The sequence below is a fragment of the Thamnophis sirtalis genome, unplaced genomic scaffold (genome assembly GCF_051295495.1).
Source record: "Thamnophis sirtalis isolate CommonGarterSnake01/CBP01778 unplaced genomic scaffold, rThaSir2_p1.2 scaffold_2, whole genome shotgun sequence".
Classification (NCBI taxonomy): domain Eukaryota; kingdom Metazoa; phylum Chordata; class Lepidosauria; order Squamata; family Natricidae; genus Thamnophis; species Thamnophis sirtalis.
Genome location: NW_028261382.1, coordinates 72,074,762 through 72,089,197, shown reverse-complemented (window position 1 = coordinate 72,089,197; position 14,436 = coordinate 72,074,762). Strand labels below are relative to the sequence as shown.

Sequence of the window (14,436 nt, the reverse complement as noted above, 5' to 3'; positions counted from 1 at the left end):
AACCAGAAAAGTCAGCAGTTCGGCAGTTCGAATCCCTAGCGCCATGTAACGGAGTGAGCTCCCGTTACTTGTCCCAGTTTCTCCCAACCTAGCAGTTCGAAAGCAGGTAAAAAATGCAAGTAAAAACATAAGGACCACCTTTGGTGGGAAGGTAATAGCATTCCATGCACCTTCGGCATTGAGTCATGCCAGCCACATGACCACGGAGACGTCTTTGGACAGTGCTGGCTCTTCGGCTTTGAAACAGAGATGAGCACCGCCTCTTAAGAGTTGGAACAACTAGCAGATGTGTGCGAGCTGAACCTTTACCTTATAGTTATATTATTAACATTATTGTGATGAATATAATAACAAATATGTGGATTATGAAACTTTAAATCACTATTCAGATCAAACACTGTTTGATGGAAATGGAAAGTGATATAAATAAAACAAATAAAACATGCCCCTCCCCAACTATTTCATTCTCTGGGACAGAGTAGGTGGGCTTCCTACATGGCCTCCCCCTCCACTGAGTCATTTTTTAGAGGTGGGGGGACCCACATCCTGAGTGCCAGGGTTCCAAATAGCATCCTCCAAGACAAAGGTATTGTTCCCACCACCCACCAACCACCCCGAGGCCTGGCATCGGAAGGGATGCCCAGGCGTGTATGTGTGAGCCGGTGCCCAGGCAGGGAATTCGGAGGCTCCCTCCCAACAGCACGTGAGGAGGGAGGGAGGGGGGGGATGATGGCCCAGGTAGGGAGTTCCTTCTGACGCAGACTTCCATACATGGCCAGTCTGGGCGGGGCTTGCCAGGAGATTTAAGCTGCCTCCCGGCCGCCAGCGAGACAGAACCGACTGAAGGGCGATCCCTGGACACGCGTGTTGAGGGAAGCGTCTTGGGAATCGGGTTTTCCGAGCCTCTGCAAGCCTCTGTGCCCATTTTTTCGCAGCCGCCCAACGGCCGGGATGGTGATCGAGGTGGTGATGCCACTGGACAGCTCCGGCTTGGCCCGGTTGTTGCGGGACCCGACGGAAAGCGGGCGGACGCTGGTGCTGGATTGCCGGCCGTTCCTCGCTTACTGCCAGGCGCACCTGCTGGAGGCGCGGCCGGTGCACTGGAACGGGCTGCTGCGGCGGCGGTCGCGGGGCCGGAGCGGCGTCAGCTTGGAGTGGCTGGTGCCGGATCGGGCGCTCCTGAGCCGGCTGCGCAAAGGCGAGGTGGCGCACCTGGTGGTAGTGGACGAAGCCGGCGGATCCGCCTCGGCTCTGCGGCCGGACAGCCTGGCCAGGCTGCTGCTCAACGCGCTGCTGCGGGAGGAGAGGGCCGGCACGTCCCACATCTACCTGCTGGAAGGTAAGAAAGACGCACAAGCACACAAACACACACGCGCACCGCCTAGGGCTGGGGGCCGGTTGGCAAAATAAGAAACTAGCCTGGAGTTCACACACACATGCACACAAATACACGGGGGGTGGGCTGGGGCAGAGGCAGGGCAAAGCGACGGGGTCCGCACCTGGCTGGGAAAGTAAGAAGCCGGCGTGGAGTTCCTATACACACACACACGAACACGGACACACAAATACAGCCGGGGGGGGGGGGGCTGGGGGCAGAGGTAGGGCGAAGCGACGGGGGTCCCGGCGGCGTTCGCACGACCTGCGGCTCCCGGGCATTGAAGGAGCCAACCATCAACCCACGGCTGAGAACTGGATTCGTCCAGCGGGGTTGGGTGGGTGCCCAGGAGCTAAAGCTGACGCCCTCCCCCCAAGAGAGAAAGAGGCTTGGTCGAAGCGGTTGCGTGGCTGCTGACTTGAGCGAGTCCAGCCAACGAAGCAGCCCTCGAGAGTTTAATGCGAAGGGGTTTGTGTAGGAAAGAGTCAGAAATGAAAAGGATGGAAATGAAAAAAAAAAAAAAAAAGACATCAGCTCAATTCCCCGCCCCCACCCCGCCTATAATATTACTAGGCAATAATAAACAATATTTAATAATACTATTAATACTGTTAATTGACTTTCATTTGGAAGGCCTTTGATAGGGGCAGGGGTTGGGGGGCTGATTTTATTATATTAACGCATTATATGACTCTTTTTTATTCGTTTGACTGTTTTACATGAGGTTTTGTATTCTGTAAGCCGCCTTGAGTCGCCTTGGGTAAAGGGGCAGCAATATAAGTTCCCAAAATAAAGTAAAGTAAAGTAAAAAAAAGTAAAGTAAAAAATAAAAAAAATAAAGTAAAGTAAAAAGTAAAGTAAAGTAAAAAGTAAATAAAATAAAATAAAATAAAATAAAATAAAATAAAATAATAAGCAAGCTACCTTTGCTTTTAATAATCTGGATTCACACATTCAATCCTAAACCAGGGTTAACCCATACATTGTACCATGGGTTGACATAATGCCTAGACACTGTTAAGGTTTTTCTGGGCACAGTATGGTAGTCAAGGATGGTTGGTCCTTCAACCATCTGACCCTCGAAATACCCAAGTGTCTATTTTAGGCTAGTAGTAGGGCAGGTTGTGTGAAATCTGCCTTCAAGGAAAGAGAGAACGAGGAGCATCTGCAGAGAGCCGATGATGGGAGATCTTGGCTCTTCTCTTTTTTAAAGGAGAAAATCTTTACGGAGCTAAAGGATAATTTTATCAGGATGCTCCCAGGAGCATAGCCAAAAAAGTCAAGATTTGTCAGCCGTTGTCATGGTATGATGAATACTCTTAAAAAAAAAAAAAAAAGCTCCAATGGAACCATCATGGCCATCGCCCTGACTTACAACCTCTTCATTTGGGGTGATGTGCGACTGTCCATTGCCTGCCAATCATAAATGCATTTATTTGGATTGTGTGGAATCTCATGAAAAGGCATTTAATCTCTGCCAAAGTGGGGCATCAGGGCCAGATTTCATTCCGACGTCCAAGGTGGTTCTTGCAGCTGGATCTTGAAGTCAGAATTTAAACAGGATGGGTACCCACTTTAATTGCCCCCAAATCTATAGTTTGCCCCATCTACAATTATTTCTTCGCACAGTTCAAGCATGGGTGTCGATGACATCCTATGCGTCTCCTAGTGGTGGAACTTTTCTGCAAGATTTTGGCTCTTGCTTCCTCACTTGGTCTTCCCTCGGTCATGTCTGATCCTTAGGCCAGTCCAGAAATGAAAAACACCCCATATCAGTAATCATGATCTATGAAACCATGGTTTAGCATCGCCTCAATCAGATCACTTTGCAAATATTAGCTGGGGTCTGTCACCACCGAAGCACATAAAATTATACTTGGAACTAAAAAAAAAAGTGTTCCTTGCCTGCTTTGAGTCAAATTTGGGGTCATTAGAGACAGCTTGGGCTAGTGGTTAAGGCTCTGGGCTAGAAAGCAGGACACTCTGAGTTCAAGTCCTACCTTAGCTACGAAAGCCAGCTTGGGTTGACTTTGGGCTGGTCCCTCTCTCTCAGCCCAAACTACAAGTTGTTGTTGTTGTGGGGAAAATAGGAGGAGGTGTGTGCGTTGGATACATTCTCTGGCTTGAGTTATTTGTAAAAAAATAAAGGCAGAATACATACATACATACATACATACATACATACATACATACATACATACATACATGGGAATTCTGGGAGTTGAGGTCCACCTCTCAGAAAACTGCCAGAGTTGAGAAATACTGCTTTTCGGCATGCACGAAGGATGTCCTCCTTACTGCTAACCAGGTTTCCCCATACAGACGGAAATAGCCTGGAAGGATAGCTATTATCTGCTGTCTCCCGACTCAACATCCCACTTCCTTCCCATCTCTCTCATCTAGGTGGTTTTGAACACTTCCAAGCCAACTTCCCAGAATTGTGTGCAGTCGCACCACCCACCTTGGCGCCTTCCCCAGCCTTGAGATGCCCCGAAGACAATGGAGCAGAAGTGGTGACTCCCTTGTATGATCAGGTAAGTTCCTGGAGTGGAGAAGGTGTAGAGCAAACAGAGAAGGAGAAGCTACAGACCTACAGACACACCTGTAATTCCCCAAGTTTTATATTTATATATATGTGTATATATATGTATATATGTGTGTATATATACATACATACATACATACATACATACATACATACATACATACATACATACATACATATATATATATATATATATATATATATATATATATATATATATGTAATCATTATTTATATATAATCATTATATATATATAATCTTCTGGCCTGCTTTAATTAAACTGTCTAGACTTTTGTGGCATGAGTAATCCTTGGTGAAATGATTGCACGCGTGGTAGAATACCAGTCGATGCAGGAGAATTTGCCTTTCTTAAGGCTCGGAGCTGGTCCCAAGCAGAGCATGGATTTTGGCTGTCACTCATCTCATCATTTTCTAAATCAATCAATTATGTTTTAATGGCTTATTATTGCAACCATCTCGGGGAAGGAATGTCCTGGAGATAACCAAGAGGGTATGAAGAGCTGTCTCTTCATGTTTCCTCTTTGGTGGCTTAATTGCAGGTTACACCAAGAGTCAAAATAGTCCTAAAGTCCCTTTAATTCCCAGCTGTCATCCCTTCCATAATTACATCTTGCATTAATGAATTATGCAATTTGACCCAGAAGTCTTAAATGAGACACGTCTTTCTCCTCCGAACACTTGAAGAGGTTTCTTCTCATTCTGCTGCATAGGGAAATGATGGAAAACTGATGAATGATTTGCAACAGTTTATCTATTCAAGAGTTTTTCAGAGTTTGGGACATTCTTACATTCACACCACCTAGAAAAGTGGGCTTCATTTTGTAATCTTGCTCTGCCTTTCTATTTGGAAGTAAGACCCAAATAATCCAGAGGAAAGGGGGACGTGGTGGCTCAGGGGCTAAGACGCTTGTTGATCAGAAAGGTCGACAGTTCAGCGGTTTGAATCCCTAGCGCCGCGTAAAAGAGTGAGCTCCCGTTACCTGTCCCAGCTTCTGCCAACCTAGCAGTTCGAAAGCAGGTAAAAAAATGCAAGTACAAAAATAGGAATCACCTTTGATGGGAAGGTAACAGCATTCCATGCGCCTTGGGCATTGAGTCATGCTGGCCACATGACCACGGAGACGTCTTTGGACAGCGCTGGCTCTTCAGCTTTGAAATGGAGATGAGCACCACCCCCTAGAGTTGGGAACAATTAGCAATATGTGTGAGGGGAACTTTTACCTTTACCTTAATACAGGGGTCCCCAAATTTGGCAACTTTAAGACTAGTGGACTTCAACTCCCAGAATTCTCCAGCCAGCTGGCTGGAGAATTCTGGGAGTTAAAGTCCAGAAATGGTAAAGTTGGCAAGTTTGAAGACCACTGCATTAACATCAGCCGTAGGAGGGACTAAAAGAAAAAACAAGAATTTCCTAGAATTAAGGAGAAATTTCCTGACCGTGAGAACACGGAACTAGTGGAAAGGCTTGCCTTTAGAACGTGTAGGGGCACCAACACTGGAGGTTTTCAAGAAGAGACTGGACAGCTGTTTGTCTAGAACAGTAGAGGGTCTCCTGCTCAAGCAGGGGGTTGGACTAGAAGACCTCCAAGGTCCCTTCCAACTCAGTTATTCTGTTAGTGGGCATCCATAAAGCTATGCTGAAGGAGCTATTCTGTCTTCAGCTAATTAATGGAGCCCAAAAGCTGAACATTGTCTTCTTGGTTCTTCTCTCTCTTCAGGATGGTCCGGTGGAGATCCTACCTTTCCTTTACTTGGGTAGCTGTTACCATTCTTCCAACAGAGAGGTGCTGGAGTCCCTGGGAATCACCGCCGTCCTGAACGTCTCTTCCAGTTGTCCCAATTACTTTGAAGGACACTTCCTCTACAAGAGCATTCCCGTAGAAGACAATCACATGGCCGACATCAGCATATGGTTCCAGGAAGCCATAGATTTCATTGGTGAGTTCTCTAATTGGGAGAAACCCATTGTTTCTAGGGAAACTGGAGGGCTGTAATTCAGCCTCTTGGCCTTCTGAAAGATGGGGGAGGTCTCCCTTGGTTGACACAATGAAGTCATTGTAAGAAAGAAGGTTGAATTAGTTGGCCCGGTGGGAGTCTCGGAGAGTCACAAACCAATGAAGCGAACTAATGGTCTCCTGCAAACTCCACTTCCCTGTCGCTTCTCTTTTATTTCCTCTTCCCCAGACTCCAGGATTAGCCCATCTCCCCCCCCACCTCCCCACTGTCCAAATCTGCTGCCAGCTGTGCTGGCCACTGGCAGGCCCCAACACTATTACCCCTATTCTGTGCCACCCCAAAATAGCCTTTTTTAAGGCAGGGTGGTTTCCTAAGGACTTTCCCTCTCTGATCTTCTCCTCTCCTCTTCTCTCCGCAGACTCTGTGAAGGCCAGCGGTGGGCATGTGCTGGTACACTGCCAAGCGGGCATCTCCCGTTCCGCCACCATCTGCCTCGCCTACTTGATCCAGAGCCGCCGGGTGCGCCTGGAGGAAGCCTTCGATTTCGTCAAGCAGCGCCGCGGAGTCATCTCACCCAACTTTGGCTTCATGGGGCAGCTCCTGCAGTTCGAGACCGAGGTGCTCTGCCATTAGTCCGCAGCTCCTCGTTGCTCTGCGTGAGAAGGCGGCCAAGAGAGGCACCTTACGGACCACAGATTTGGGGCTGGGGGCATTTCTGTTTACATCCCAGATGGGGGGGATGGGGGGGAGCTATGCGCTGGGCACTGGCCTCCTCCTCCTTTTCCTTCTATTGTACCCATTGGTAGCAACAAATGCCCAAAGCAGGGGGGGGACTTGCCCTCCCCCAGCTACCCACCACCCTGGTCGGACTTCTCCTCTGCTGCATGAAATTGCCATGATGGCTTATTGCCTGACTCTGAAAGCAAAAAGCGAATAAGCTGGAAACGAAGAGAGATAAATGTGAGGTGAGGCAGCTCAACACCGTTACCAAGGAACCGCTTGGCCCCCTCAGGGCAAACCGTCTGTTGTCCCCTAGTGAAGCGAGCCAAAATTTTATTTATTTGCCCGTTGCCCATGTGACTCCCGCTGACTGCATGGCATAGATCAACTCAAACAGAGTAACATGTACATGGAGGGTGCTAAGTGAGAGATATGTGCTGAGTGAGTTTACTGCCCCCGCCCCCCGTTTTTACAACTTTTCTTGCCGCCTTTGTTAAGTGAATCACGTCAGCTGTTAAGCTAGCATCCCGGTTGTTAAGCGAATCCGTTGACTTTGCTGCTCAGAAGATCCCCACAGAAGGTAATGCGACCCCACCCCCCTCAGGGACACTGCTGCCGCAATCGATGTGAGTCAGTTGCCCAGCATCCCAATGTCAATCACGCAACCGGCATGGGGAGGGGATGTTGCAGGGGTCGTAAGTTTTAAAAATGGCCGTACGACACGTCGCTTTTTTCCAGCGCTGTTATAACTCCAGACCATCACTAAATGAACTGTTGTAAGTCAAGGACTGCCTCCCTTTGCATCCTCCAAAATTGGACACATTCTTTCCAGCCCCGATGACTCATACTTGGGTCTCTTGGAGGAGTTCAAGTTATAGACTGAAATCACCACATTTTTTTTTACATTAATTAAAAAGTCATATATTAAAATATCAGGGTTTTTTTTAAAAAAAAGAAGGTTCTTTTGCATTTGATGGAGAAATGTTCAGGTTGCTAAAATAGCTGAACTTCTTCCTTGCCCAATGCCAGCGTCCATGCTGTTGGTCATCGGTTGGCATGGTGGACCATTATGCTGAGTTCAGTAATATGAACATGCAAATTTTAAAAGTGACATTGATATGTTCTTTTTTCCATGACTTCAATGGCTGAAAGTTTATTTGTGCTAAAGCTGGAAAAAGTTTTGAACACTTACTTTGGAGCAACAGCTTAGAAGCCGCCTAAGGGGCTACTAACAGCCCCCTAAGGGACTACTAACCCCTACTGAGAGAATATGTTGAATTCTGAAGTCCTCGTTGCTCTCTGCATGTGGCCGTTTTCTTGAAAATGTTTCGTTACCAAAGTAGGTAGTGTCATCAGGGCTAGAAGGGAGCAGCGTGTGGCAAGCCAACCCCGCTCTCCTCTAAAGCTGGAGGTGTTCCCTAATTTGGTACTGAAACATCTGCAAGAAAACCAGCAAGCTGAGAGAGAGATGCCTAAATCAGGGGTGTCCAACCTTGGTAACTTTAAGACTTGCAGACTTCAACTCCCAGAATTCATCTGGCCGAGGAATGCTGGGAGTTGAAGTCCACCAGTCTTAAAGCTGCCAAGGTTGGAGACCCCTGCTCTAAATGACCATTGTCATCTAGCGGAGGGATAACATTTTATTCCCTTCTCGGCTAAAACATCTCAGTGTCTTGGTTCGCTGTAGCCACGGGGCCTCACTTTGCATTTCTTGACAATTTTGGGCATGAAGAGAAGTTGAGGAATCCTTCTGGAGTCCCAAAGATTGACATGCCCGAACAATAGGCAAGGTTGCTCCTTAGATAGTGAGCCTAAAGCTAGGGAGGCATTGGCCTCTGAGCGTCTTCAGTTGGCTGCCCTAAACCCCGGTTTGCCAATCACCCTAGTTGAGTTCACACAACATGCTGGCTGGGCACACCAATATCCCAATTAGTGCAGGGATCTCCAGACGTGGCCCCTTTAAGACCTGTGGGACTTCAACAGCCAGAATTCCTCAGCCAAATGGCTGAGGAATTCTGGGAGTTGAAGTCCCACAAGTCTTAAAGGGGCCATGTTTGGAGACCCCTGCATTATTTTGTGCCTTGTGTGAAACACACCCGTGCCAGCAAGCCTAATCTTGGCACCTTTGGATCAGATGAACCCACAATCGACAATTGACCACTGCAATGGCTGTGTGTTGTGTGGACAGAAGGGTCCAACTGGGATGAAGGTCAACACCACCCTGTGTAAAGTGATGTGGGACAATTCGGGGTCCTCCTTCCCTTTGAGCACAATTATCGTGGGGGAATGGAGGGGCTGGAGCAGTGGTGGATTGGGCCCCAAACTGTTCCCTTCCTCTCTCCCCCCCCTCAAAAGCAATACTCAGTTGTTTCTCTGTGTGTGTGCTGTTAGGAGAACCTCTTTCTTGAAGGACATTGATTTCAAAATGTCTCCTGCACTTTATATTTATTATCACCTGTTGCAATAAACAACCACTTTTTATATAGGAGGATGTGTGTATCTCAAAATGCTTGCTTGGTTTTGGGAGAAGAGGGGGTCCTTGGTTTATCGCCTGAAGGATGAAATGATTCATTTGCCCTCAGCATGTTTAAGAGGAATGCCCGGCGACATGGTCAAAAGAGTCAAGATGGCGACAATAATGTTGTATTCACAGCTCCCCCTGTTCAGGAATATCTACTTTGGATGCTTGGCTGACAATATAAACATACTCAGTTATCATCATCATCTTTTAAAGACCCCATAATCCCTTGCGGGTTGCAGTCTTGAGCAACTGAATGGAACTGAGTGTTTTACTGGCCTTATGCCTTTCCTGTCACCAATGCGGAGTTTTGTTCAGCAGATATATTCTCATCATGCCCAAAGAGAGAAATATCTGCCTCTACTGAGGATCAAACTCACAGCTCTCTTGATTGTGAGGCGAAAGCTCCCCCTATAGGCCACTTCATCCTTCTAAGCATACCTGGTTGTCTACAACTAAAATAAGGGAGGCTTCATTTGTGCAAAACCCTAAGCCGTGGTTTGCTTAACCTCAGTTGACTGAATAAGCCATGTTACTCAATTCACACAACCTATTGTGTTTTAATTATGTTTCGGTCACCATTTTGAAATCCCTATTCCTGGGGGCCCATGGAGAACTCTTTGTATCGTTCATGGCCCACCAAGCAGCATCTGCATCAAACCACAAACATAATGATGCACACAAGGATGTTGTGGCTAAAGATGGCATTACGATGTATTTATAATTCAACATGAATCTGTGCTGTAGGTGGTTGCCTTTGTGTGACATTATGTTTTGTAATTTGCTCCCCTCTCCAACTCCCCCAAAAACCAACAAGAAGCTAGCCTCCCACGACTTGATGGTGCTTTTAGTCATCAGGCTCCATATACTCAATCATGGTTTGTTTAATAAACCATAATGACCCAATTCACATCTAACAATCCATAAATTGTGATTAGAACATAGAAGACCATCAGAGTTAGAAGGGATGTTGTAGGTCATCAAGTCCAACCCCCTGCTCAAGCAGGAAACCATCGAGCATTTGGGACAAGTGACTGTCTTTTCTTGAAAGCCTCCAGTGATGGAGCATGTACAACTTCTGAAGCCATTCCATGGGTTGATTGTTCTCACTGTCAGGAAATTTCTCCTTAATTCTAGGTTGCTTCTCTCTTTAGCTCTTGGCTGCTTGTCCAGGTTAACAAATTCTCTTCTCTTCTCTTCTCTTCTCTTCTCTTCTCTTCTCTTCTCTTCTCTTCTCTTCTCTTCTCTTCTCTTCTCTTCTCGGCCTTCGATACCATCGACCATGGTATCCTTCTGCGACGACTGCGAGAGGTGGGGGTGGGAGGCACCGTTTTTCGGTGGTTCTCCTCCTACCTCTTGGACAGGTCGCAGTCGGTGTTAGTTGGGGAGGAGAGGTCGACCCCTAGGCCCCTGAAATACGGGGTTCCTCAGGGTTCGGTCCTGTCCCCCCTGCTATTTAATATCTACATGAAGCCACTGGGTGAGATCATTCGACGGCACGGGATAAAACACCATCAATATGTGGACGATACACAGTTGTATCTGTCCGCCCCGTGCCAACTCAGTGAAGCGGTTGACATGATGTGCCAGTGCCTGGAGGCTGTTAGGGTCTGGATGGGGGTCAACAAGCTTGTACTCAATCCAGACAAGACCGAGTGGCTGTTGTGTTTTCCTCCCAAAAACGTGGTCAATATTCCATCACTCAGGCTGGGGGGTGAAAACCTACGCCCCTCAGACAGGGCTCGCAACTTGGGGGTCCTCCTGGATCCACAGCTGACTTTAGAACACCATTTGTCGGCTGTGACCAGGGGGGCATTTGCCCAGGTTCGCCTGGTGCACCAGTTGCGTCCTACCTGGACCGGGAGGCACTCGCAACAGTCACTCACGCCCTCGTGACCTCAAGACTGGACTACTGCAATGCGCTCTACATGGGGCAGCCCTTGAAGAGTATTCGGAGACTTCAACTCGTCCAGAATGCAGCCGCGCGAGCGATTGTGGGTGCACCTCGGTACACCCACGTTACACCTATCCTCCGCGAGCTGCACTGGTTACCGATCAGTCTCCAGATACGCTTCAAGGTGCTAGTCGTAACTTATAAAGCCCTTCATGGTATTGGATCTGGGTACTTGAGAGACCGCCTGCTGCCAATTACCTCCACCAGACCCATTAGATCTCACAGGGTTGGCCTCCTCCGGGTGCCATCTACCAGCCAATGCCACCTGGCTATTACTCGGGGGAGGGCCTTCTCTGTGGCAGCTCCGGCCCTCTGGAATGAACTCCTTGCAGGGATTCGGACCCTCGCCTCTCTCCAGGCCTTCCGAAAAGCTGTCAAAACCTGGCTTTGCCGGCAGGCCTGGGGGTGATGAGTTCCCTCCCCTCTCGACATGTATGGTTGTGCGACTGTTGTCTACTTTTATTATTTGTATTTTGTCTTTTATGTTCCCCCTTTTTTTCCTCTTTGAATTGTTCGGTGCCCTGAGTCCTCCCGGAGAAGGGCGGCATACAAATAATAAAATACCAATACCAATATCTTCTCTTCTCTTCTCTTCTCTTGTCTTGTCTCTTTCCTCTCCTTTCCTCTCCTATATTCTGTTCTCTTCCCTTCTCTTCTCTCTCTTCTCTTATTTATTTGTTTGTCAAACAAGTACAAGGTAACAGGAATAAGTATAAACATGGATATGAACAAAGGAAATGAATAGAAATAAATGGGGAGAGTAGGAGATGGACGATGGTGCGCTTATGCACACCCCCTTTACGGACCCTTAGGAATGGGGTGAGAGCCACAGCAGACAGTTTAAGGTTGAAGCTATGGGGGGATTGAGGATGTAACAAGGGAGTCAGGGAGAGCACTCCAGGCATTGACGCCTCTGTTGCTGAAGTCGTGTTTTCTGCAATTGAGTTTGAAGCGGTTTACCTTGAGTTTGCATCTATTGTTAGCCCGGGTATTATTGAGGTTGAAGCTGAAGAAGTCGTTGACAGGTAGGACGTTGTGGCAGATCAATTTTGTGTACTATGCTTAGGTCCGACTGCAGGCGGTGCAGTTCCAGGTTGTCCAAGCCCAAAATTTCAGCCCTGGTGTCGTAAGGGATTCTATTGTGAGCAGAGGAGTGGAAGACTCTTCTCATGAAATATCTCTGGACTCGCTCGATCGTATTAATGTCCGATATACAGTGGGGATTCCAGGCAGACGAGCTGTATTCGAGGATTGGTCTGGCAAAGGTTTTGTATGCCCTAGTCAGCAGTACAGTGTTACCGGAGAAGAAGCTTCTCTCCTCTCCTCTCCTCTCCTCTCCTCTCCTCTCCTGTCCTTTCCTTCTATTTTATGCTATTTACTTTACTCTTTCTCTTCTCTTCTCTTCTCTTCTCTTCTCTTCTCTTCTCTTCTCTTCTCTCCTCTCCTCTCCTCTCCTCTCCTCTTCTCTCCTTCCCTTCCCTTCTATTTTATGCTATTCTACTTTACTTTCTCTTCTCTTCTCTCCTCTCCTTCCCTTCTATTTTATGCTATTCTACTTTACTCTTTCTCTTCTCTCCTCCCCTCCCCTCCTTCACTGTCTTGAGGACCACTTCTCTTGCCTCCCCTTCACTGTTGCACCAGGTTCGAATTCTGAGTCAGATTTTCCAGCCAGCCTCCCTCTGATCTCTGCAGAAAGAGAAACCCCACCCACCCACCCAGCCCGTTTCCTCTCAGCTGCTGCCCCTCCATCCCGCTTTGCGGTGACTCAAATCCACCCACGGCCCAAACCAAGGTCCTCGTGAAGGCAGGGAGCTCCAGCGGGATCTGAGTAAGACAGTCCCAATGTATGTAGGAAGTGAAGGATTTTAAGTGAAGGGGTGAAATCCTCCCAGTTCGGCCCAGTTCGGTAGGGACAATTGTCCTTGGTCCTGCAAACCGGTAGTAAAAAGAAAAGCTGTGAGCCACGCGATTGTCAGAAGCTCCCCCTCCCCTGCTTTTTAAGGCATTTTTCCGGCCGGTTTGGGCGAAATGCTTTTAAAAGCTTTTTTAAAAAGCTTGGAGCCCAGGAAAATAAAGTCTGTCGCAACCTCCATTTCTTCCCCATTTATTTGCCAGGAATTGAGAAGGCCCGATGCCATGATCTTAATGTTGAGTTTCAAGCCAACTTTTGCACTCACCTTCTTCACCCGCATGAAGAGGCTCTTTAGTTCCTCTTCACTGTGGTATCATCCGCGTATGTGATATTGTTGTTGATATTTATTCCGGCAATCCTGCATTATGGTGCCAGCACCCAAAATGTGGCGTGCAAAATTCTTAAAACACCTGAGGTTTGAAATGCCAAGTGTGTGGCCACAAGTGCACCACCTCTTGCACGAAGGTGGGTGGGCGCCTGAGCAGAGAGAAACGTTGTCAATGTACACAACTAAGTTTAGAAGCTGCGCTGGAGAAGAACCCACGAGGAGAGTCCCGGAAACATCTGCAGGTATGGCACGATGTGCTTGGGCGCTGTGGCGAGCGAGTGGGCTGTGATGAAGCGGCAGAGCTGATTAAATCGAGTCCCAGTGGAATATTTCTGGCTGGGTGGGTGGGAGGGAAGTGACAAGCAGTCACGGCTCGCATGTGGGTTTTTTTCTTAAGACCCAGCGGGAGGGAGGTGAAGCAGCCTTTAAGGCAAGACGCAAGGCCCAATGCTCGTTCCAAGTCACTGGGGTGAAGGGGAACAGTGAATGGTCGATCGAAGAATATAACCTATTATTTACTCAAAGAAAAAAAGGAGGGTGGGAAGCCAGCAGGAGGGAGAAACAAGGGGAGGAAAAGAGAATAAAGGCATGGAAATTTAATGGATTGAAAACAATCCAAAAATGGAGGCTGGAAAACCCCTTCCTTCTATGTCTCCGTTCGAAAGGAAAGTAGCAGCTCCTTATTTATTTGTTTTTATTTATTTATTTCAGTTTGTCAAAACATATACGAGAAAACAAGTATGAATATAACATATGAACATATAAAGTATGAGCAGGTATACCTATAAACATAAGAAATTGGTCCGAATAAATGGGGACAGTAGGACAGGGACGATAGGCATGCGGGTGAGCTTATGCACGCCCCCTTTATGGACCTCTTAGGAATGGGGTGAGGAGGTCCACGGTAGACATTTTGAGGTGTGTAGGAAGTTAAAACCCACCCCTCTCCTAGAAAAATGATTATGGGAAATATTGAAAAGGCAGAATATTATATTTTCCCTGGATAAGAAATGGAGAAGCATGTTTTTAGGCCCAGAAGCAGACTCACTCTTAATAGCCACTTTTTTCAGTGGGCCATTAAAAAGTCTGGGTCAGTCTATTCTACA

General features: G+C 47.5%; 1 protein-coding gene across 1 annotated transcript; it reads left to right on the top strand.

The window, feature by feature from the left end:
* Window positions 1-884: 884 nt before the first annotated feature.
* On the top strand, window positions 885-8,567 carry DUSP2 (dual specificity phosphatase 2). Its single transcript, XM_014060750.2, has 4 exons — window positions 885-1,339; window positions 3,779-3,909; window positions 5,661-5,880; window positions 6,317-8,567. The coding sequence occupies exons 1-4, from the start codon at window positions 952-954 to the stop codon at window positions 6,529-6,531; spliced, it is 954 nt and encodes a 317-aa protein (XP_013916225.2). The 5' UTR covers window positions 885-951; the 3' UTR covers window positions 6,532-8,567.
* Window positions 8,568-14,436: the final 5,869 nt, after the last annotated feature.

Coding starts and splice junctions, on each gene's coding strand:
- DUSP2 (XM_014060750.2), top strand. CDS start 952: ATGGTGATCGAGGTGGTGATGCCACTGGACAGCTCCGGCTTGGCCCGG. Junction 1,340..3,778: donor CCACATCTACCTGCTGGAAG/GTAAGAAAGACG, acceptor TCTCTCATCTAG/GTGGTTTTGAACACTTCCAA. Junction 3,910..5,660: donor TGACTCCCTTGTATGATCAG/GTAAGTTCCTGG, acceptor CTCTCTCTTCAG/GATGGTCCGGTGGAGATCCT.